Source organism: Lissotriton helveticus, chromosome 11 (genome assembly GCF_964261635.1).
Source record: "Lissotriton helveticus chromosome 11, aLisHel1.1, whole genome shotgun sequence".
NCBI classification, from domain to species: Eukaryota; Metazoa; Chordata; class Amphibia; order Caudata; family Salamandridae; genus Lissotriton; species Lissotriton helveticus.
The window spans coordinates 457902013-457926967 of record NC_136072.1 but is presented as its reverse complement, the minus strand read 5'-3'; the positions used below and the strand labels follow the sequence as shown (position 1 = coordinate 457926967).

Below are 24955 nucleotides of genomic sequence, written 5' to 3'. Positions count from 1 at the left end.
GCAATGAGTGAGAGTTGATTTGTGAGAGAGTTGCCATGCATGAGAGAGTGCGTGTTCGGACCTGTGAGTGAGATTATCTGAGAGGGAGTTTACAATGCACCATGTAAGAGGCAATGGCCGAGACCACTGTGGAGCATTAAGATACATTTATGATGGGCTCAGTGCACAAGAGATTTCAAATGCCACTTTGCACGAGAGGTTTTGCGTGAGATGCCATTTGCCCGCGCCACGTAAGAGGGCATTTGCTCTTCTCTCCCGGGAGAAAAGCTTGTTAAATGTTACGTGCGCTACGTTTAGTGCAAAATGAAAAGAAAGTTCCGTGTTAATTAGTCAATGCCTCGGTAATCCAATCAGCAGAGGATGTGTCCTGCGGCCTGAGCAGAGAGATCTAATTTGGCACAAGACAAACTGTGGGCCTGTTGAAGCTACGGCAAAGCAGAGACATACCCCTGAGCAGCTGAGAGCCAGATATCTGTTAGAAAAAAAGGAAAGGCCGAGAGAATCAATCCAGATAATGTCCTAAGTGCTCCATGATTGTTTTATCTCCGACATCAGTCATCTGCTGGAGGTGGCTGGGCTGCAGGAGGTGACAGAGGAAGAGTGAGTGTTATTTTGTGAGGGAGGATGAAGGAAATGTATGGGAGCTAAATAGTGAATGTTTGTCCCAAAAACTGTATGCAAAAAGCGTAATTGTGTGTGTGTGCTTGTGTGTTTCTCTATCTCTCGCTCTTTCAATCTCTTGCCGTCTCTCTCCCTCTGGGCCTGAAAGGACTTCTTGGCATTGAGTGTGCTATTCCAAACAAGTTCTCTCTCCACCTTTCTCTGATTTTCTGTTATGTGCAGGCTACAACGTTGCCCTGCATGCAAAACCTCGATAGCTTTGAGGTAATCTGACTAGTAGTACTATGTCTAGACTTCTACAGGTTAGCTGATTGGCCTATAACCACCTGCAGCTGCTTTGTTGCCTTCGTAGGGGTTGGGAGAAATAAGTAGGGTTATGGTGAATGTTGAGTGCACCTGTGAACCCATGTCATTGCTACACCATAACTCTGTGGAACTTTAGTGCAAGGTCCAATTAAAATTATCCAAAATACAGCCACCAGAATGCATTAGGTAATTGAAATTTGAGAACTGAAAGTAGGCTGTCTCCGGGGACATGGACTCATATATTTCCCCTAAATAAGCAGACATTCATCAACTGGGATTGTGCATGTGTTGCTAGGGTGTGTTTGTCAGAATATATGTAGCAGCATACAAACGTGTGTGGTAAAGGTTCGTACTAGGTAGTTACTTTGCCCTGATTCTCTCACTGTAATGGCCATAAGTTGAATGAGACCTTCTTGGGGCCCGGCCCAATCTGAGTCTTTCTTTTAGCTCCATTGTAGTTGTATTGTATTCCAGTTCCACCATAACCACTTTCATTTTGCTCTACTGAAGTGCTTGACAAACAGGTGTTCGCAGTTCCCTGACTGTAACTGCCACAGTCTGGGCACTATTATCAATCTCCACGATTTTTCCTCATTTATTGGACCCATCATCTTCCTTTAACCATGTAAGCCATAACAGACATTCAAAAAAGGAAGGGTTGTGCTTTCTTCTCCCGCTCCCACCCCTTAGGACCTGGATCTCTATATCAGTGTTCTAAACTTCATTAATCTTTATAGCATTCTTGGGGCATCATCTGACGAATTGTTCAAAACAGAGTATGTTGTGACTAATAGACCCAACCCTCTTCTTACCTATGGGACTGTAGAAGTGTGCCTACTTCAGATGACGTTAGACACCCCGGTTGAGCTATGGAGAGGAGTTATGGGCTCAGGAACCTCAGATGATTTGTTTTGGAGTGTCTCGGACACTAACTTGAAACACTGAAGGGTATCAGAGCTTTTAGGGCCAGTTCGCATTGGAATTATTAGGATTTATTTATTTATTTATTTGAGGGTTTTATCGCGCTAGATTCGACTCCCGGAGGAGTATCTCTGCGCCTTTGGTAGCCACAGCAAAGGGGAGGGAGAACCAGGTGGAATATAGGTTAAGATTGGAACAAAAACGTTTTGAGTTGTTTCCTTAATGATAGATGTTGTGAGCACTGTCTGAGAGTTCTAGGGATGCTGTTCCATAAAGAGGGCCGAGCCACAGGTTGGTTACCAACATAAGACTGTGTTGATTTGTCGCTCTTTTTTCTAGTCTGCCAGGTGGACATGTTGCACTAAGTGTACTTTTCTATTTTGAGCTAACATGCATCTCTAATAGATATGCAATATGACTATTTTGAAGCATGTTTTTGTTTTCTAGGTTTGGCCTTTCTGCCAGCAAGTGTCTCTTACCTCATTGGCACCAACCTCTTTGGACTGTTGGCAAATAGAATGGGTCGGTAAGTGATTCCTATAAGTTTAATTAACTGTGGTGATGTCAGATACAGAAAGTGCATCCTTTTAGATCGCTCAAGGTGATAGAATGGAGGGTTTGTTCATACAAAGCAATGGCAGGCTGCACACACCTTGTTTGGAACATGCTCATTGAAACTATGGCCATACTGAATGACAACTGCATAAAACAGAAGTGGTGAAAAGACAACGTGGAAATACCACCCAATAAGTGACAATCTTTATCTCAAAATCTTCCAAGTGTAGATATCCAGGGGGCAGGGGCAATTGTTTTTTTAAATGGTGAAATTATGTACCTGAATCATTAACAATGTCTTTGAATTTTCCAGCTAGAAAACACAATGTTCATGATGTCAGCAAGTTTCATGAACATTTAGCAGTACTATGATTTAGACCCACTTCTTGAAGGGTTGTTAAGGCAGAGAGATGAGTAATTAATCACTATTTATGTTAGAAACAACCCTTTTGTGGCCTGTTCACCCCCATTTATTTTGTGCTGACTGACACTGGTGGTAGCTGACTCTGACTGTGCCCTGGGCTCTGCTAGTCAGACCCAGGGCCAGGTGGGAGGCTTACAGAAGAAATTCACAGATGCAAGTAGGGGCACTTTATGGAAATAAGCAATACTCTGAGTTTGGTTTAGTTAACTCTTACTGTTCTGCAGGAATTACAGCCATGATTGATTTTTAGAGAATTGTGCTTTCTGGGACAAGACTATGCCACACTTTGGAGGAAGTTGTCATGCTTTGGGGTGTTGCCCTGCTCCTCATTGGACAGGGGTGCTCCCCTGCTTATCACCAGAGAACCCAGGATAAATATGTGGGAGTTGCAGAGCCCCTCAGTTCTAATGCCTGAATCTACAAGAAGAAGGAAGATTGTTCTACTGGAATCCTGACCTGCACCAAGGGGCTGCATGGTGAAGATTGCTCCTGCTACAATATCTGGGACTACAGTTCTGAGGATTTTGCCTTGCTTCAAGAAGGAGAAAGGAGTGGACTCCCAGCAGTTATGGGTTAACAGAGCTTAACTGACCCTTCTCCAGCCAGAGTCCCCCTCCTGGAGTGTGTCCAGTGGAGTTTTAGAGGGTTGACTAAGTGTATTGTGGGGATTGAGGTCCAGGCTTGCAAAGGACCATCTAGGAGATTCCAGACCCTCAGATTTGTGTTTTGAACCCTAGGAACCCACTAGGAGACCATCTGGAATAACCGCTACAAGTTTGGGAAACGTTTTGGAAAAAGCTCCACAAGGGGAGGGACTTGACCGCTAGGGCCAAGCTGGCCACCTTCAACCTCAACCCCGCCTGGATTCCAGATTTGTCCCACTGGAGAGCTCCCGAAGACAGGCTTCCAGGGTTTGATCAGGAGCTTGCAGAAAGTCAAGTCGACAAAACCTCACTAAATCCGGACTGGCAGAGAGCATCGAGGGCAACTGGCAGAAAAAGCTTCAGAAAAGTTTCTAAATGGGAAGGTAAAATTTTCACCGAGGCCTCCGGTGTGGAGTATCTGAGGAGGGCTCCCTCGCTGTCAGCCTCAGACTTTGACTTTGTCCAACTCGGGCACGACCAGATGTCCAGAAGTGGCGCTATTGGTTTCTAAGTACTAAAAAGTGTTTATTCTTTAGAAATCCATATCTCCGGTTCCCTTCATTGAATTGTGATGGTTTTGGTGTCATTTTAAAGATAGCAATATTCCCTATTTTCATAAAGTGGTGTGGGTTTTTTATTGTTTGTTGCATCTTACTTATTTACTGTAATGGTGTTTTTAAAGGCTTTACAATGCTGTCTCCTAAATTAAGCCTTATTGCTCGGTACCAGCTACCAAGGTTTGAGCAAGGGACTCATTTATAGAGACCCCATTTGAGACCCAGTACCATGTTGGTGGGTTTATTGCTGGTGTTAGGTGCCTACCTACCCCTCCCAATAACCCACCTTCCAACAGTTTGCATTTCTAGATGTTCTAGCTACAGATTCAAACAGTATCTACGGCTAACCCAACTGTGCTCGCCTGCTTTTGGGAGCACCTGAAAGGGACTTGGGGTGCAAACCCATGCATAAAAAGCTGTCCTATGTTAGCCTAGCAGGAGGCAAAGAAGTCTAGATCTTTAAGGATTTTGTAGTTTCTGTGCAGGTTGCCAACCTAGATTCTTCTTCGACTTCTTGTTCGCTAATAACCTGTATTTGCATAGCAGTAGCATCTCTGCCTTAAAAGCTGTATGACAGCAACTCTTATCAGTATCTTCCCTTTCATCTCCAACTGTTATTTCACCCATTTGGAACTATTTTACTCATTTGAGAGTATCCCTGCCTGGCACATGGCTCCATTTGGATTACTCGCTCTCCTGTGATCACCCTCCTTTTTGGTGTAAACCACCCAGCGCCGCATTGCTCCTCTGGCTGGGATGCCGCTATGTAGCAGCCTATATGTTTTATTCTCCCCAAACCCCTTTCGAAAGTAGAGAACCTAAGCCCTGGTCGCTTACCAGCTTCCCATGGTTGTTTTCTTCTGAATGGTCCTACAACCATGTACACACCATGGTTGATTTACAAAGTGCCATGAGGGCTGAGTCAGTGTAAACTGTGCACCCTATGTATCTGACACTTCTTTCCCTCACCAAACTAAACAGCACTGTGATCTTAGAGAAAATAACATCACCTCTCTGGTCGCTCACGCACAACATAACATCTCTTCATAGATAGGCTCATAAAACTCTCTTCCATACACTCACTACACACATTGTGGCCTGCTACCTATGTGGCCAAGTGCTTCAGTGTCCCACAGAAGAGTATTCAGCGATATGTAAGTGCTACAATATAGTACAACACAATATAATACAAAACACCCTTCACCATTTGTTGTCCTTTTCGCTAAACTTTTCTTTTGCCCTCCTCGTAAACAAACAGGTGAAGAGACAAAAGCAGCAGCCGGATGTTTATAAATGATCAGTACTCACAGCATCTGAGCTCCAGCTATGAGCGAGAGCCTCTTTCTTGGCTAGAGTTCCGATGCTGAGGGAGTGTGTTGGCTGGCAGGCCGATTGAGTCCACATTCCACAGGGTTTTTAATTTTACTAGATACGTAGCCTCCTCTTCTGCCTCAGGCAGGCTACAAAATCCCACAGGATCCCAATGGCTTAGTGGACTGTGGCTGTGGGGATGAAAACGTTTAGTCCTCTCGGACTGCCACCCATTCATGGGGATCCTTTGTAGCACCCTTTAGTTGCACACTGCCACTCCTTGTACCATTGGTAGAATCACATTCTCCCTACTCAGTACCTACTATGTGTGTGCATGAGGTTGAGGTAGGTGTAGCATAGTTATGTTTACGTCCAACATCGATAGTTGGCGGAGGGGTAAATATGTGTAACTAATCAGAGGAGATGAGGGTTAAACTGTGGAATACTTTGCCAGGTTTTTTAATGTTGTTTTGACTTTTGAACTTGCATACGTTTGAATCAAAGGTTATTTTACTGATTAAACTGATTGATTGATTGTGCCTGAGATTCAACTGTGCTAGCTTCAGTCAAATTCCACTTGGGCAATGGCATTGTATGGATTGCCCTTCAGTACCTCCTTGGATGGTTCTCATAGTGTTCTTTTCTTCATTGAGGTTCTGTCACATTTTCATTAAGCACAGTCCTCAAGGCCAGGAGGGAACAACTTGGTTCAGCAAATTATTGTTTGCATGCTGGGCTTATTGATCGGTTTAATTATTATAGTTAGCGTTGTTCCAGGGTTAGTGAAATCAAGTCTGACTATGCAAATGTGATACAGAATGTAATCTAAGGCATGCTGGGATACGTTTCTTCCCTGCATATAAAAGAGCACAGCTTCCTCAATTTTCAGTGACTCAGAATTGTTGTTGCTTTAGGTGATGTCTTCTCTTGAAAGGTCGTCTAGAGAGTTTGCAGCACTCTAATACTGCATCAGGGATGTTTATGTCCCACCACCTAGATATTACATGTGCTCTTTGTTGGCTTCATTGTTACTCTTATTTGCTTGCTTCTTACTCATTAGCTTGTGAAAGCTTTCTTTACTATCCTTGTGTTTGTCCCTCTGGTGGAGCATTAACACATTGTGTTCTTCTGCTGATTTTTCAGGAGCTAGATTTTTCTTTTTGTTTAAGCACTCCACAATAGTGCATGTGTTTTCCAACTGTCTACTTAGTGTGCCTCTCTTCCCTTCTCTCTTGACTGTATGCCTCTCCCCTTCCCGCTCCTGTTGCTCTTTTGCCTGTATATGTTCCCCCACCCCATGTTCCACGTTGCTTGCCCTTCCCGCTCCTCTTGCTCTTTTGCCTGAATACGTTTCCCCCATCCATATTCCACATTGCTCGCTCTTCCCATTAGTTTACTTACCTCCATGAACCCACTGTGTTGCTTCCCCCAGCTGTGCCCTCTTGTTGCTTCTGCCCTACCCTCTGTGTTACTTCTACCCACTTTCCTGGTACTCACCCACCCCTGTCCTTCGTGAGTCCATCACCCCCCCTGCTCTCCTTATTAGTTGCCCCCCCGACTCCACATTTCAGTCTCTCGCATGTGTTTCTCCTTTGCTCTTGACTTCCAGAGAAGCTGAGGATATTTCAATCTCCTTCACCCGGTTGGAAATGGCCTGCACAACCTTTAGATTAAACAGCGCTGAGGAACAAATAGTATAGTTTCAGTTTGATAGGAACACAGTGACACCACCAACAGTCCCCAGAACTACAATCACTGCCTGGGGTATCACAGTGGAGGAGGTCAGCCCCTCTGCTTCTTTCATCAAAGGGGACAATAGATTCCTCTTACACGTAACACTAGCTGTGCTCCTACCCTCACAGTGACGCTGCCCAGTGAGTGCCACAGACGAGAAAAGCAGTTGCTCCTTCTTTCAGTACCGCAAGTTTTAGATTTGACTCCAAGGACTCCTTAGTTTTACAACATCACAATTTAGAGACATCTTTAAGCTGACTGTAGGCAAAAGCCTGAAGTGAATCATGCTTTTAGTGAGATGCAAAATGTTGTGGTGGGGGAAAGGTCTCTAAAAGAGATATGGACTAAATATTTAGGAGTGTGGCTTAAAGAATGTGAACTACTATCCTGTGCATTACACAGCACTCCCTTAAGAGCGCTTAGGTGATTCTTTGAGAGTTTTGTGCAGTTGCATCCAAGCTTATCACATACCAACAAATATATGACTAAAACAACCCACGCCTATTGACTTCATGAGTGCATGTTAGCAGTTTGATATAAATGCATACCAACATTTTGTTGTAAATAATTAAAATTGGTAATTACAAATGGTACTTGTGTGATCATCACTATGTGTGCACTGGAGAGAGAGCAAGGATTGACTGATCAGGTAATCTGAACACTTCTATGGCCACTGACTTTCACTGCTTTCATCTTCAGCTCCAGAGCTATAAATCATGCACCATTATGAACGCACCCCCAAAACCAGAACTCACCCAGACACCTAAATTAGACTCAGCTCACAGGTACCGTACAAGCATTGCAAAACCCACTACCCCAGCCTTTTAGAGCCAAAACTTCTCAGGTTTACTAACACTTAGCAGAGTAAATTCCAATTTCAATACAAAATTGCACTAAAGCAAAGATAATGTATTAATGTTAAACAAACTGAAAGTCCTTAGTTAAATGACATTTTATGCAATGTATATACAGAAGATAGTGATAAAACCATTGGCAAGGGTTGCCCAAAGGAAAGACCTATTGGCTTTGCCTGTGCTTGTTTTGATATATTTAAGTTTTACATCAACCTTCTTCTGATCCTAGGGTCAGAGTTAGCCAGGTGTCAGAAGTGTTTTTTCAGGCGCTCTGCTTCCTCAGTTTTAAAGAAAATGTATTAAATAGAGTCCAACAAAATCAAGAAACTCACCCATAGTGTGGAAAATTAATTAATCTTTCGGTCTCCTTTCTCACAGTTCAAGAAATCTGCTCTTTTGCTCCAGTCTTTATCTTTTACCCATTATATTTGCAGCAGTTCATGTGGTTTCCATGGCTGATACATGATTGGCAGTTTATTACATTGCATTATTGTGGGTTGCTCCTTTTCCTAAGTACGGACATTGCAATGTGCTTTTCTGGTTAACAAGCCATTCTCTATGCAAATCTAACTGGCTGCAGCCTCTGTGCAGTCACTGGTATACATTTCGACTTGCTCCCTTCACCTATTCGAACGAGCCAAATCAGCTGGCACCATGCACTGCTGAACGTGTTCAGAACTTTCTTGGACGGCAATTATCTTATGTACCTCAAGGTGTGCAATGCTCTTGTCAGGAAAGACTTCCATTTTAAGTAAGTGGGGTTCAGGAACCTGTTTTGGGGGACTAGAATCATACATTTGTAAAACACTAAACCACCCCAAATACCTATGGAAGTGCACAACCATCACCTCTGACTAATTATGTAAAATGTGAGTACTTGACATATGAAGGAATAAAGTAGGCAAGTATGGATATACAGCCATTTTATTTTACTAGTTAATGCAATATCTGTGGCTTGTCTTGGAGCTCAACCAAGCAAAATGAAACACGCTTTATTAACACACACATACATACACAAATACACACATACACCATAGGCACAATATGTGGAGCAGCTCTTTAGGTGTCCCTAGAAAACATTAAGTGCAAACATAGACCACCTGACAGCAGCAGTGATGCGTCCTCAAAACCAGGCCTTCACCTATTGGGAGAAGAATGGAAACACGAGTGTTTTTTTTCTGTCTTTGAGCCAGTGTTCCTGTTTCTTTCTCTTATCCCACCTCCATTTCTCAAAGAACGGCCTTCAGAAATAGATGCAGCCTCTTTACCTCACGCTGTCTATTTGTCCCTGTCTCTCTCTATTTCTCTCTCTATCTTCAGCCTGCTGGGTTTCTTTCACTGCACCGGTGTGTAGGAAGGTAGGATCCTTCTGCATGTGTACCCCCACCTTTTGCCTGGTGCTAATGCTGTTTTTGACTAGTCTGACTGGTATCCTGCTAATTAGGAACCCTGTCTATCTGCTTTCTCCCTAAACTGTTATGCTATGTACTCAGGTACACCCAGCGCTTAATTTGTAAAATATGAAGTGCAGGTGCTCAAATGTTTGTCGGGCCACACCTACTTTTCTCCGGCTCCACCCACTCCGTCCAATGGCTCCACCCACTTACTCTATTAGCTCCACCCACATCCTCAACTGGCACTGCTAAAAGTCAGATGTAATACCCGGTCGGAATTTCAGTAAGGGAGCCTTCCTCATAGTAAGATTTTGATAGGAGGTTCCCCTGCCCTGTGAAAATGTTGAAAAAGATTAAATCAAGCGTGCATTTAAAGTACAATATTGGAATAAATTAGCTAACATCACTAATGCATTGAAAAAGGAAAATTTCAGTGCTCTATGTGCTAATTTGGGGAAAAGACAATACTGGGGTAAGCAATTTTTAACAGAGTCTATGAGTTCAAAGATACAACTTTTACATAGCTGATGTGACAAAATAAACCAAACTGTTGTGAAAACACTCTAAACAGATAAACTTTAGAATACCTTTACTAGGGGTGCATCTACTAATATTGTCACTGGTGCAGTGATCCTGGAGCTTTGAGCTCTGAGGGGCCCTTTGAATCCTGATCATTGCTGTATTTTACTACCCCAACAGCAGTTTAAGGGGCCCTTTTCATTGCTTGCACCAGAGCCCATGGTATCCTAGCTGTGCTACTAATCCTTACACTGTACAAAGCTTTCCTTTTATATAATTTACGGTTAGTAAACCTCAGAAAACCTTTACTTTATATACAGCTTTTCATTTGAATCATCTATGGTTAGTACACATCAGAAAACTTAATTAAATCATGCAATACACTTGAATGAGTCAGTCACTGTCACTTCCAGTGGCTGAAAGGGGTTTAATTTCACTATAACCTTGCTGTCCTAAAAATTACAAACATTGCTCAAAGTTGCTGAACAATCATGGACATGTAATGTCCTGTTTGGGAGCATAATCTAGCGGAGTCCCCGGTATTCTTTCTCTCTCTTCTTGCTTCTATTTTTGTCTCTAAATCTCCTACTCCCACCCCCTATCTACCTCTAACTCTGATTGTCTTCACTTGCTATACCTGTCCCCAGCATATTATTGGCATCATGGCATGGCTACTACTTGAGTTCTGGGTGATTACAGAGTACGACTTCAAGGAAGTACGCATTCCTCACAGTGAGTCTGTAGATTATAATGGTGTGCAGACTACATGCTCTTCCAATCTTTGGCCTCTCTTCAGAGCAATGTTTACTTGCATGCTGATAGTATGCCTACATTATGTGAAAGTGGATGACAGAGGTACACAGTTGTGGAAATGAGGACTGTGCAAAAACGAAAAGAGGATTCTGTGTTTATAGATGAGTGAGAGATGCAAGAAAGTAAATGCAAAAGGTGTGAGTGAAAAGGGTGATGAAAGAGATTAGAGAGAGGCTCTTAGAAAGATGTGGGGAATGAAAGGGTCTAAGTGTATAGCAGAATGAGACACTCCAAAGCCACTCCTTCCCCAGAACTTAGAAATATTTAATTCAGTCTCATGTTGCCAGAATGTATACATTTTCAATTCAAATTATTCACATGGTTTTATTCATTTATATGATACTGTTATAAGCACTGGCAAGACCAATAGGTCGGCTTTGCTTTAGGCACATGTTCGTTGTCTGTGATATATCAGGATGCATTTGAAGAAAACTCAGAGAGGCAAAGAATCCTTTTCAGGTGGCATTCTGTCAAAAGAACTAGATTGTACTTAACCCCTTGCTTGTTCCGTCACGAGCCACGGTGGGGCTTTGCTGGTGACGGAATAGTTCCGTCACGGCCCGGCCGCCGCGCCTGTGCGGCGCTGATTCCGCGCCTGCACTGAGCGTTGCATTGAGCGGGCGGGGCCGTGACGGAACCATTCCGTTACAAGCACAGCGCCACCGTGGCTCGTGACGGAGTTGTCCCGTCACGAGCATGGTGGCGCCGTGCGGCCCCCCCCTGCCCCCTAGCGCCACAGCAGAATAACCGCCGCGGCCAAGGGGTTAAATTATTTTAAGTTACACTATTATACAGACCTCTCCTTTTGGAACGCATACCTCGTTAGGTTCCTTAGACCGCAGTCCTTTAGCAGACACCCTTCAGCCATTGTTACATCCCACTGTGAAATGTGATGCTACGCTCAGTACACTGTCCTATATCAACATCTGTAACTTTACAAATGAAAAACTCCTATCTGGTTATCGGCAATAACTTCAAGAACCCTTAATTTAATTCAAGACAGTTTTGCAGTTCCTGTTTACATTTCACTCCTTTTAGTTCACATTGCATGGTATGCTGCCTAGCCTGTGAGTTTAAAAAAAAAAAAGTCTCAGGATTATATTTGTGATGTTTCCTAACACCTACAACAAACACGTCAAAATGTTTCCAGTTAAAAGAATAATGTGCACTCTGATAATACCGACAAATAACATTTTAACAGGTGCAGCAGTGGTGTGTATTTATCGCACATAAACAACGTAGACTACAAGAAACTAGGCGGCAGATGTATCATCTTCCATTTTTGCGAGTCCTTAATTGCGATTTGTAGCGAATCGCAATTAAGGAATAGGAAAATGGTATGTATGTACTTTTTTGCGATTATTTAGCGATTTCTTAAAAATCGCTAATAATTCTGCGATTTTTTTGCGATTTCTTAATTTGCGAATTTCGCAAATTAAGAAATCGCTAAAAACTTGAATCTGCAATACTGGAACAGGCTGATGACATCACACAAAGGAAGTTTGAGTGATTGCCTGCACCTGCTTGACTGAGCCACACCCAGTGGCAGTTGGAACACTGTTTGGAGGCAGACAGACCTGTTTGGAGTGCAATGGAGTCACAGAATGCACAGGAAGAAATGTCTGCTGAGAAGAGGAAAAGTAAGCAAAAATTTACAGAAAAGGAACAAGAAATCCTCAAAGAAGAAATGATATTGGCGGCGGCTTTCGATACGGTCAGCCATACCATCCTGCTGGACCGTATCGCGAAGCTGGGGATCACTGGCCAAGTGCTAAAGTGGCTGGAGTCTTTTCTATCAGGTCGTACTCAAAGGGTACAGCTGGGTGGTCAGCTATCGGGGATTAGTGAGGTACCATGGGGTGTGCCCCAGGGGTCAGCGCTATCCCCCCTGCTGTTCAATATCTATCTGCAGCCGCTGGTTGAGGAGCTCATGAGCCGGAACTGCGAAGTTTTTAACTACGCAGATGATACCCAGCTACTGGTTCAGCTGGAAGACACCATTGAGGCCCAGGAATCAGTGAGGAATCTGCTTAGCTTCACGGTCAATTGGATGACCAACAATCTGTTGAAAGTGAATGCCGAAAAAACCGAGGTGCTGGTCCTCAGTAACCTAGGGAACCCCTGGAGTGACCTATACTGGCCCCCAGAGCTAGGTTCTACTCCCCCCCCTGGTAAGGTGGTAAAAAGTCTCGGTCTGAGGATTGATGCAGACCTCTCGATGGCTTCCCAAGTCGCAGCCGTGGTTGGTTCTTGCACGGGTGTATTGAGGCAATTGCGGAAATTGGTACCCATCCTATCAGCCTCTACCCTGCAATCGATTGTATCTGCCACAGTCATTTCAAGACTGGATTACGGCAATGCACTATACCTCGGCTTGCCACAGAAGTTGTTGAGGAAGCTGCAGGTAGTACAGAACGATGCCGCAAGGCTGATCCACTCCCTGCCTAGAAACTCTCACGCCACCCCCCTGCTCCAAAAGTTGCACTGGCTACCGGTCATGTACAGAGTCCAATTCAAATGTCTCTGTGTGGCCCACAAGGCTCTCTTTGGTAAAGCACCAGAGTACATAAAACAACGTCTCATGAGATACGTTCCGGGTAGACCTCTGCGCTCAGGGAAGACCTCTAATCTGTTTCAACCAAGATTCAAGCTAAAAACCAGAGGAGGCAGGGCTCTGTCTGTTCTTCTCCCACAGTTGTGGAATGCACTTCCGACTACTCTGAAGGAAGAATCTCAGTTACTGCCCTTCAGAAAGAAATTAAAAACTCATTTATTTAAAAGGGCGATGACTTCAGCATAGTCGATGGGTATGCCTGAGAGATTTGGGCTAACAGTGTGTTGTGTTGTTCTGTTTCTAAGCGCTTAGAGACCGGCGGTGATAGGCGCTATACAAATAAGCAATAACATAACATAACATAACATATGTAGCCATGAGCTACTTATTGGAAAAACGGCCTTAAAAGTTCCTGAATCAAGGAAGAGAAAAATTTGGTTGCAGATCTAGCAAAAAGTAAATGCTGTTGGGGTTACCAATAGAACCATTGATGAAATAAAAAAATGATGGTATGATATGCGTCAAAGATCCAAAGAGAAACTTGCAGAAAGGATCAAGGAGAGTAACAAAACTGGTGGTGGTACATCAACAGCAGACCAACCAACACCCCATGAGGAACTAATTGAAACAACCCTGCTTCCAGAGAGTGTGAGCGGAGTGGCTAACATTGATAGCTCTGAGCCTACACCAACTGCAGAAGGTAAGATGCAAACAAAGATTCATCAGAAATGTGTGTAATGCATGTGTGTGTGTTCTGTGCATGTTGTCAGTGTGAGGAATGTAGTACTCCAGTGAGACTGTGAAACATGCAGGAAACAATGCATCATGGGATTTGTAGTGCAATCCACACTTTTTCATGTTTCCATCATAGAAACACATGAAGTTTTTGTAAGTAATTATGAAGGTAAACTTATACTTTAGTAATGTATTTATTTAAAAATGCACATACAAAAACAAACTCATATGTCTCACTCTACATCCACAGAACACTCAAGGGAATCCAGGGAACAAAGTGAGGGGGATGAATCACCTCCCCATGTCACATCTGATACTGAAGGAGGAGGTCCTGATGCCACTGCCCTTACTGAAATTGTGCGCAGAAAGCGCAGGCCTGTCGCTCCTCTGCCACCATTGGCGGATGATGAAAATGGAGATGGAGGGACAGTACACACTGAGCAAGATACAGTTGGCCCTCGTGACTCACAAGACCAACCCCTTAGTCAAAGGAGAACACGGTCATTTTGGTATCAGATATGTAGGAGCAGCAGTGGGCAAATGGAAGCAGGCACAGTTTTTGCTGGTCTTGAGCAGGATATGCTTCACGTGCAGCGCCTGCAACATAAGGACCTCAGATCAATAAATAGACAGCTTTTAATATTAAACCGAAATCAAGCAAGCATGTCTGCATCAATAGAAAAACTGTGTCAGACCCTTGAACGTACTGGGAAAGCGCGCAACAAGGCTGCCCAGCATGCACATATGAGGATGCATGGCTACACAAAAGCAATTAACCGCCTATGCACTGTCACTAGCAACTTCACCAGGCACAGCATTAACATGCAGCGTGAAATGAGCAAATGCACCCGTAAAATGGCACACAGCGTGGACAGAGTGACTTCTGCAGTAGAAATTTTGCAAACCTCCAACTCCGGTGCAGGACCTCCCATTGCTTCTGCTGACAGTGAGGACACCTCCAGTAGGAGCAGTAGGAACCCCACACCAACTAATCACTTGACCCAGCGCGGAAGTGAAAGGCGTGCTGGCACAGCACATGAGCAAGAAATCTTACAACCACAGGAACATCCTGCTTCAAGCAGCCACCGCAAGAAGTGACAGTTTAAAGTGCAATACTTTGTACATTACTGCATTGTGGAACATGGCTTCATTTGACATTTGAGTTATTTTTCATTTACTTACATCCAAAATTTGAAGTTCTAAACCTGCACTTTGGTTTGTGTGTTGTGAATAAAAACAACACTTGGAAAAAGATAATTTAAATGTAGTTTTTCTTCTCTTACCTAAAAGTAATTCCGTGTAATCTCAGACCGTCTTTGACGGCCAGCCACAGCTCCTACTCCTGCTGCAGCCCTTCTAGGTGGAGGTATGTCATCATCATCAGATGTGTCTGACTCACTCACTTCAATGTCTGTACCTTTGCGCATGGCCATGTTATGCAGCATTGCACAGCTAGTTATAATTTTACAACAGGTTTCTGGACTGTATTGCAAAGTGCCTCCACTTTTGTGTATGCATCTGAAACGGCTTTTTAATATGCCAAATGTGCGTTCAATGACCCCACGTGTTGACCGGTGTGCCTTGTTGTACCGTCTTTCACTTGCATTTGCAGGGTTCAAGTATGGCGTTAGGATGAAGTCACGCACTGCATAGGCGCTGTCACCTGCATGAATGACAAAAGAAAATTGACATTATGTTCCAATGTCAAATGATGAATGGATGGATGGATGGATGGATGTGTGCATGAGTGTGATTTACCTAGCAGGTATCTGTCTCCAAACTGTCCAGCACTCAGACGTCTATGAATTCCGCTATGTCTGAAGATAAAGGAGTCATGTGTGCTGCCTGGGTACTTTGCCACTATGTCATTGATTATATATTTGGCATTGCACACCATCTGGATGTTGAGAGAGTGGTAGCATTTCCTATTACGAAATACATATTCTGAGGATGAGGGTGGAGTGATGGCAATATAAGTTCCATCTATGCATCCAATCACATGTGGGAAGCGTGCAATTTGATAGAATTCCAACTTGGTATCCTGTATGGCTTGTTGGGTGTTTGAGAAGTAGATGTGATGTTGAAGCCTGCTCAGCATTGCATCAAGATAGACATGAAAAAAGCGTGATAGGGCACTTTGTGACACCCCACCAACCTCTGCAATGACGCTTTGAAAAGACCCTGAAGCCAAAAGGTGCAATGAGCACAATACCTGCACATGGGTGGGAATTGATTGTGTCCTGCCTGTTGGGTGCTGCAAAAAAGGTTTCAATTCATTGATGAGGTCAATAATGGTGTGAGGATGAAGTCTGTACTTCTCATAAATGTCCTCTTCAGTCTGCTCAAACAGCGTAATGCGTAATCTGAAGATTCTCTCCTGTCTCTGTCTCTGTCTCCTCCGTGCAAGAGCTTGAGTGCGCAGCCTCCTGGCTATCAGGTATAGTCCAGCCATTTTAGAAAACAATTAAGGGCATTCCGGGTGCCTTTTTATATTTTTTTAAAGTTACCACCTGCATGTAGTTGGTGTTAATTGCGATTTCTTAAATTGCGATTTTCAGGAATTCGCAATTAGCGATTTTTTCATACATCCTGTTGCGATTTCTTAATCTGCTATTTCTTGTTAGCGAACTTCGCAAAATTAAGGAAATGCAAAATTAGGATTCGCACAATAATTTGCAGAAAACAGCTTCACGCTAATTTAGAAATCGCAATAATTGTGATTTCATATTTTGCGATGCGATTTCTTTCTTACATCCCATTTCCCATTTATTTTGTCGCAAACGATTACATTTTGCGATTCGCATTGTTTGCGACAAAAAAAAGCCTTGATACATCTGCCCCCAAATTTCATACTAATTCGCAAAATCTAATATCTTTTTTCTCTCCCTATCCTATCTCAATCAACCCACATTTCTCCCCATCTCGTTTACTCCTAGTTGTTCTTTTAATCCAGTCAATTCGCGCAGTCTGGGCCTGCGCGCGTGCCTGCCCTGTTAACTGCGTGTGCATTGAACTCAAGAATGAAGCTGTTCCGTTTTATGCAACCAGATTGGACTCCCAGTCCTGGAAGTGCCCGGTCGTTTCTCATGTGAGGCGTCATTCATTACTCTTACCAAAACATACATTTTTTGTCGGAAAGACCCTTTGGGTCAGACACTGGCTTCACTAAACTGCCTATCACTGAAACATAACATAATAACAGAGCTAATCGTCATAGCTGCCAAGGTTTCAGTTTGCTATGTGTAACAACTATGAGTGACACTTTCCCATGACCAAAATAAGGCAATATAATGGTGCTAATTTCTCGCACAAACCACACAGGACTCAGGGTAACCTCTCCAATAGGCAGAAAGAACTTGTCTACCTAAAAAAAACAGGCTAAGAAACAATAGCAAAAACAATAAATGTATGCCCAAGTGGGCCAATCATCCTTGTTCCTTCTTTCCACATGAGAGCCTTGCTTTTTGCACAGCACGCCCCACACAGTGCAACCCGTGGACTCCCACGTGGAAGTGCAGCCACAAACACAAAGGACCGCCATACTCCATCACATAATCCTGGCTGCTCTGATGTGGACAGCACCACAGCCGACCAACTCATAGCAATCTGTGATCAGCTTCCATGAGTGAAGCTCCACTCACCACAGAAACTCACAGTTATCTGCAATGAAAGCAACAGTAGCTCATGAGGCACTGCCATCATGTACCAAATCAGGTATCCCCCAAAAAAAGGAAAAAAGGAGGAGGTGGTAACAACTAACAGCACTGGTGACCCCGCTGTTTAAAAGCGAGCAACCATTTGCAAACTGTGTAATTATTTTTTGTTTCTGGCGCACAGTTGATGTCGGTTTGTCAAAGTACTGGAAATCTAAAAGCAACACCAGATAAGTATCAATAAAGACAGCACATAAAATAACTTGTCACAATTTTAAAGTGATAACTTGCCTCAGATGATAAGGGCTTAATAATGTTGCTGTCAGGAATGTTAAATTGAGCACAGCCTTATGATGTATTATTGCTCTATTTAGATAAGAAGAACAACAAAGGTCTGCTTCAAACAAGAAAAACTAAAAAACTGTTTAAGTTCAGAATTTTTCTTATTAGGCTAAAGGAATACAAAGATGTACATAATATAAAAAAGGAAAAACTATGAAATCAATGAAATTATACACAATGCATCAGTTGGGTTGAAATAAAGTCTAGGGTGTAAAACAAAACAATCAGAGATTATAATAACAGTCTAAAGAATCATATCTTATGCTTTGCTGCATATACGAAATTACAAACAGAACTATAGAGTAACATAAATGAAGTCATGGAGGTTTAGTGACTTCTTGTTGTCAGGGAATGAAGGCAACAGAATGTTTAGCGCTAGCATCAATGAATAGTACAACTGGTTCCCACAGGTTTAAACGTTTGGGTTGCAAGTGTGAGGGATACACAAATGTGGTGTCTAACCTATGATTATAACAGACAGCATACCACCATGCTTGATATGAGAGTTTGGTAAAATCTTTCCAGTTCTTCGTTATTTGTTGAAAGGCTACTGCTAGTAAAAGGTTGATTCTTTTTACACTAGTGTCAGCACTATCCCAAATTGGGGATAGGCTGCCTAAAAAGATGTGCATGATAGAAAAAGGATGGTTAGAATGAAAAATCTAATTAAGTTGTGTCCTCACCTTTTCCCAAAAAACTCGGACAAACTTGCATTTTGAAAAAGCAAATGGAATAAGTCAGTATGTGGCATGGAACAAAACCAGCAATTATGTGGAATGTCAGAGTGAAATGAGTTGAGAGCAAGAGGAGAGAATACAAGCCTGTTGTATATGAAGCAGAGTGTTTGCGCCGTGTTTGCAGCCCTAGATGATAAGAAAAACAACGATTAAATCAACCCTTTCAGCGGGGGAAAACAAAAAGTGCATATTTTATTCACTAAAATGTAATATTCAGTGAAATACAAATCTGCAGTGGTCGCCTACAGCTGAGCACTTCCCGTTCCATGGCTAGTTGGATTAAGAGCCCTTTATTTCAGCTCCAGACCGACTCTCGTCTCTTGCATGAAATGCCATTCCCCTTAGCAATCACTGCATAAGGATGTCTCACAGGGCAGAAAGACAACAGTCTCCGTACTATTGGGACTGCATAATTATGTTTGGTCGTGGTCAATTGAAAACTTTCCTGTATAACAGAACACTACGTTTAAAGTTTAACTACTTGCCATGATCAATGTCACGTCGCGGCACATGCAGTCTCACTTTGGTTACAGCCTGCGGGCGCCTGGCAGCCTCGCCTGTAGTCATGCCAGGGATTCTGAGGTACTAACACAGTTAGCTCTCCACTTTAACATGACAGGGCGTCGGCAGCTACTGACTGCAGGCAGAAATGCCTGATCAGCGCTGCTGAAAAGGAAATTATTAATGTGAAAATTTAAATTCACACGCACATGCACTATTAGTCGTGGTGGGCAGCGGGCCTTTAGCTTTATTAACTGATTATTGGGCCTGGCGCTGTTAGTCGTGCTGGGTGCTGCCGGCCAGTCCCCAACGTCGTCCTCTGGTCGGATCAGGCTGGCTCTCAGACCGTTGAATGATGACTCGGGTGGTGGGGTGCAGCCGTGGGTTGCGTGGCAACTCAATCTGAAAAATGTGCACACGCAGCCGCAGAAGGCCAACCCCTGCAGAACCAAAACCCAGCCCAAATCAGTGTCCCGCCAACACGGCTGGAAACACTGAAATAAGGGCCTGCACCGCGCAGCGGCAGCCATCCAACACAGATATCAGGTTTATTCATATGAATCTCCTCTTGGCTCAGCCTCACAGTCTCGCCTGCAACATTCTTCACCAGGAATGACTCACTCAGAACTCGGGAGAGGGACGAAGTTGAAAACAACACTCTACGTCTGTGCGAAGTCCTGAAGTGAGGTAAATAAATAGGATGTATGACGTTACAACGCATACTTTTACAATGCCTACCTTTACAACGCATTTTTTACAACGCAACATCCATTACAACGCATTCCATTACAACGCATGCATTTACAACGCATTTTTAAGAACTACCTTTACAACGCATTCCATTACATTGCCTACTACCTTTACAACGCATACCATTACAACGCATAACATTACTTTGCATTTAAGGTAAGTATTGGATAGTGTAGGGGTAATAATTACTATTCTAACTCCAGGGGGTGCAACAGTAGGGTAAGTGTTGGATAGTGTAGGGGTTAAAATTACTATTCTAACTCCAGGGGGTGCAACAGTAGGGTAAGTGTTGGATAGTGTAGGGGTACTATGTGTTGTAATGCTATGCGTTGTAATGGTATGCGTTGTAATGACTGCGTTGTAATGACATGCGTTGTAGTGGTGTGCGTTGTAGTGTCATGCGTTGTCATGCGTTGTAATGACTGCGTTGTAAATGCATGCGTTGTAATGGATGTTGCATTGTAAAAGTTTCGTTGTAATGGCAGTGCGTTGTAAAAGTTGCGTTGTAAAGGTTGTACACCAAATAAATATATCCATGAAGTGCAGCAAGATCCATTTAGAGTAGACCCGGCCCTGATAAAGAAGTGCCGGTGCTAAGCACCGGAAAGCACCGGCACAACTTAAGCACTGGGTACACTGCAGATTGGATACTGGGGTACCCTTGTTAGTCCCTAGTGTATGGTATCCAGAGGTCTCCCATGGGCTGCAGCATGTATTATGATACCCATGAGAGACCATTCAAAATGGAACTTTAGGCCTGCCATTGCAGCCTGCGTCAGTCGGTGAATGCACCCCTTACTCAAGATATAGGTTTACTATATCTAAGGGTCACTGCACTTGAAACCTCTGTCACCGCTATAGTAGGCCTTTACAATCCTGAGGGCAGGGTGCTTGGTTCTAAGTAAGAGGGTGCCTCTGCATGAGCCGGACACCACTGCAGCTTACGGAGTCCATTCTCCCGGGTTGGCAGTGAAACAGCATTATACTAATATAAAGGAGAATTACGCGACCACGTGATGACCATCTTGAAAACAGCTACAAGCAACCCTATTGTGTTTGGTGTCAAACATGTTGAATCATTCCTCCACACTGGTAACAAGTGTGGGAGGTATGATTCCACCCACCAGGAAGGCCCTTTGTGGGGCCCTCGGTGATCCTGGTACCAGCCTTCTAGCTCCGGACAGCACAAAATGGTTGCTGTCGACCAGAGGTACATTTCTGCCCTCCTGTTAATGAGTCAAGCTGGAGCAGGGGAAGGAAGAACAATAGGCATCCTGTCACAGAGAGGTGTGACCACCTCCCAGACAGGATTTAGTGTATTAGAGCTTGGTGGGTGCGATTACCAGCGTCTGAAAACCTGCAGGAGGGGCACATTTGGTGTCCCTGTGCATAGTCCAGTTCAAACCTGTCCTGGGAGCCGTTGGCTCCCACTCTGGTGTGAAACTGGACAAAGGACAACGGAGTAACCCCCCCTGTCCAGACCCTCCCCTGGGAGGGTCCCCTGAATATTTCCAACCCTCTCCCGTGGGTACTTAAGGGCTTACCTGGTTGTAGAACCTTAGATTCATCGTGGACAAAATTTCAAATTGAAACCACTGCACTTCGACCGTCTGGGCACTCTGGACTTCGCTGCACTTTGTTTGGGCCTGACTTCATCTCCCTTTCAGTCTGCTGCACCGTCTGTGTCTGTGCATCTTCCAGAAACTTTCCAAGGCCTGTGAAGCATCAAGGACAACAAAAGTAATCTCCCTTGGCGTGAAGGAGTCACTCCCCTGCATTTGCAGGCACAGCAATGAAGATGACAGGTCAGTAGATCCCAAGCTTCTCCGGACTCTGTGGGCTCTGCAACTCAGGTCATGGTCTTTCTCAGCCACTGAGGCCTGCTCTCCACTCTGACCAAGTTTGAGGCCAGAAGCTTGAGTGGGGCTGCAATAACTGAACCCCCGGGTACTGCATCCCCTTTGCAGTTGCATAGGATTGTTGACATCTTTGCAAGCAGATCTCCGGGCTCCAAGTAGCCCCACCCACGTGCACCTCCTGTTATCAGAATCTTTGGCCACACCACATCGTGTGCATCGAGCCGCCCTCTTTTGGTGAGATGCCCAAGGTCCTCTTGCGACTCCAGGGCTGTTGGCCTGCAGGTCCATTTGAGGATCACCTTTGCTTTCCTTTGGCTCTCCTGATTGCTTGGGGCCTGCCCTTACCCCCCTGCATGTGGTGAGTCTCCTGAACCTTGCTGGTTCAAACCGTACATTTTCCTGACTTCCTGTGCGGGTTGCTTTTGCCAAGGCTTGTTGGTGTCCTGCCAGACACCGACCCCTCAGCTCTCGACATTCTTCATGGAGCAACTTGTTTCCCGCTCCTGGTCATCCTCAGTATCGCCTGGTCCTTACAGCTGCAGAGTCAAGGTCATCGACATTCATCCTTAAGCACGCAACATCGGTGGGCATTCGTCTACCGAGCTACTGGTCACTCCCTAGTGACCCCGACTCTGTCCCCTCTGCTTTCAGGTACTCTTCATAGAGAATCCATGTTTGATTCCTCCAGACACTTTCTGCTCTTCCAGCAGTGGCACTTTCCTAAAGTCCTCCTTCAGGTTTGACTGCGGTTTCCGATGCCACTTCACACCTATGTACCCGGATTCCCTGGGATAGGTAACTTGGCTACCAGGGTATCCACGGGTGGGGTGGCTCTTCAACCTTCTGTCTTCCACTGGGTTTCTTCAGGGTCCACTGGGAAGGGTCCTCAATCTTTAAAATTCCAACTGTGACATGCACATAGACTTGTATGGAGCATGCAGTTGTGTTTACACAATGCACATGTACTCCGTGGGGTACCTGTCTACTCCACTTGGGTGGTTCCTTGGGGTCCCAGAAATTCTACGTCCTCTTGACATTGTCCTGACTCAAGTTGTTGTACTTATACCAATTACTTAGGATATGGCTTGGTCCCCCCCTGGGGCCCGCTATGTATTAATGCTATTTTCTGTGATTTCTTTGCTAAAATATTGTGTGCTTTGTGTCTGTCTCCGTGTGGGAGATACTGTAACATACTAGATAGTGTTATATAATAAATACATATTTTTATAAATACTGTGTGGTTCCCTTTTCATTTAATCTATACTACAAGATTGCATTCTGGTAAAACAAGCTGCTTTACACTCCTTCAAAACTAAGCCTGAAGTCTGCTTTCCACAGCTACCATTTGGATAGCTTTCTAAAGTTATCTGAGACCTCCAAAATCACCATAAGTCTTGTCTGGACTGGTGCAAGGTGCCCACTTACATTGGTGGACATCACATACCAGGCCAGCCTCTCACACAGTGTCAGTGGTGGCAGGCAGCAGAGACAGACACACACTGGCTGCCATTCTCTGTTCTAAAAACGGTTAAAGTGAGAGGGAGCAGGAAAAGGTAGTCATAGATGGGCCATGTCCTCTGGCAATGGCAGCTGGAAGCATTGTGAGGTGGAGTAGCATGTACACTGTCCATAATCTGAAGAAACCCTGGGGCCGATTCACAAAGGGCCTCCGCACTCGTGGCAGAGACCCTGCACTCGTGGCAGTCACCCCCACTTGAGGCAGGACCTCTGCATTGATGTTTCTCACGCCACGGCTACGGGGCCTGTTGTGAATTGGTCCCCTGGTGGAAATGGTTGGGCACTGATCAGAAAGTTTTGAATATGAGTGGGGTTGAAGAAAATAGAGACACGTGGTTAGAGTAAGGGGGCAGCTTCTTTGTTTTTGGCTGGTAGCATCATGCCAGGAAAGTTTTTTTTACTCATGGTTAGCAGCAACATGTCATAGAAGCTTTATATTTATTTATGGGCGCACCAGCATGGAGGGAAACGTAGGGATGGATTTCGAGTTTGGCAGATGGGTTCTCCTTCACAAACATGATGGATATTCTCTCCGCCTTATTATAAGTGCATTAAATCATAATGCACTTGCAATAAAGGCATAGGGAAAATGCACCACATTTGTGATGGAGTACCCAACTGTCAAACTCGAAATCAGGCCCTTATTTTTTAATTATGGGCAGAGCCATCATGACAGAGAAGTGTCTTTTCTAGTTATCGGTGGTAACATAATTTTTTGGAAAAGCTTCTTCTATAGTTATGGGATAAAGCGTGATGTCATCAAAAATACTCTAATGCATGTATCAAATTTAATCAAATTAGTATATCAGAATAACCTCTCATCCATAGTCACTCCTTGATGTATCTGCTTCATTCAGAACTGCTAATTACCTTACTTTCCTCCCTTAACAGCCTCACTATCCAAAGTCTAGCAAACAAATCGCCTACTTCTTCAAAAATGCATTCAGTCACCTGTTGCTTTTAGTTGGTGTTCCTCCAAGCTTAGTTCTACTCTATTTTCTTTTCATCACCTCTCTCATTGATCTAATCTTCTCATTTGACTTCTCTAACAGTTGACAACTACATGTTTTTTCTTTCCCTATTTTCTCTTGCTTTCTCAAGCCTTGCATATCAAAATGTTTTTTAGCTATTCATCCCTGGGTGGCTATACAGTCCCCAACCCATTCAAAACCGAGGTCCTGTACTTTTCTTTCTGATCAATGTCTCGTTCCAAAACAAACTATATCCACTTCCCCAACTGGCACTCTGGGTTTCTCTACCTCCATGAAAAGCCTGCCATATTTCGTAACCACAGTAGGTGCAGCTGCACATTCCCCATTACAAACATACAAAATAGCCGCTCAGGGCATTTGACTCAGGCAACTCACTAATACGACATGCTACTAATGGACTAACCCCAATCCTCAATGTCTTTCATTGGGCAAGCTCTTAAACGTTGCCACTAGAATTCTTTTCAATCTCCCCATGCATACTAGACATACTCCTACTGCCATCAAGCTGACTGGCTATCCTGAAAACAAAGGGTTTACTCCTATTATGCATATATAAAGCAATCAATGAAATGTCCTGTGGCTATCTCTCTGACATGTTATCCTGCTACACTTCACCCCAGAGCTTAAGATCAGCAAATCAAAACTACTACTCTCACCCAAA

At 44.0% G+C, this 24955-nt stretch overlaps 1 protein-coding gene across 4 annotated transcripts in view; it reads left to right on the top strand.

The window, feature by feature from the left end:
* SLC18A1 (solute carrier family 18 member A1) overlaps positions 1 to 24955 on the top strand; it is a 320481-nt gene that overhangs the window by 262397 nt on the left and 33129 nt on the right. For all 4 annotated transcript variants that reach the window (XM_078668076.1, XM_078668075.1, XM_078668077.1 and 1 more), the window contains one exon: positions 2296 to 2374. In XM_078668076.1, the coding sequence (XP_078524202.1) occupies positions 2296 to 2374 (79 nt within the window). The remainder of the gene's footprint in view (positions 1 to 2295; positions 2375 to 24955) is intronic.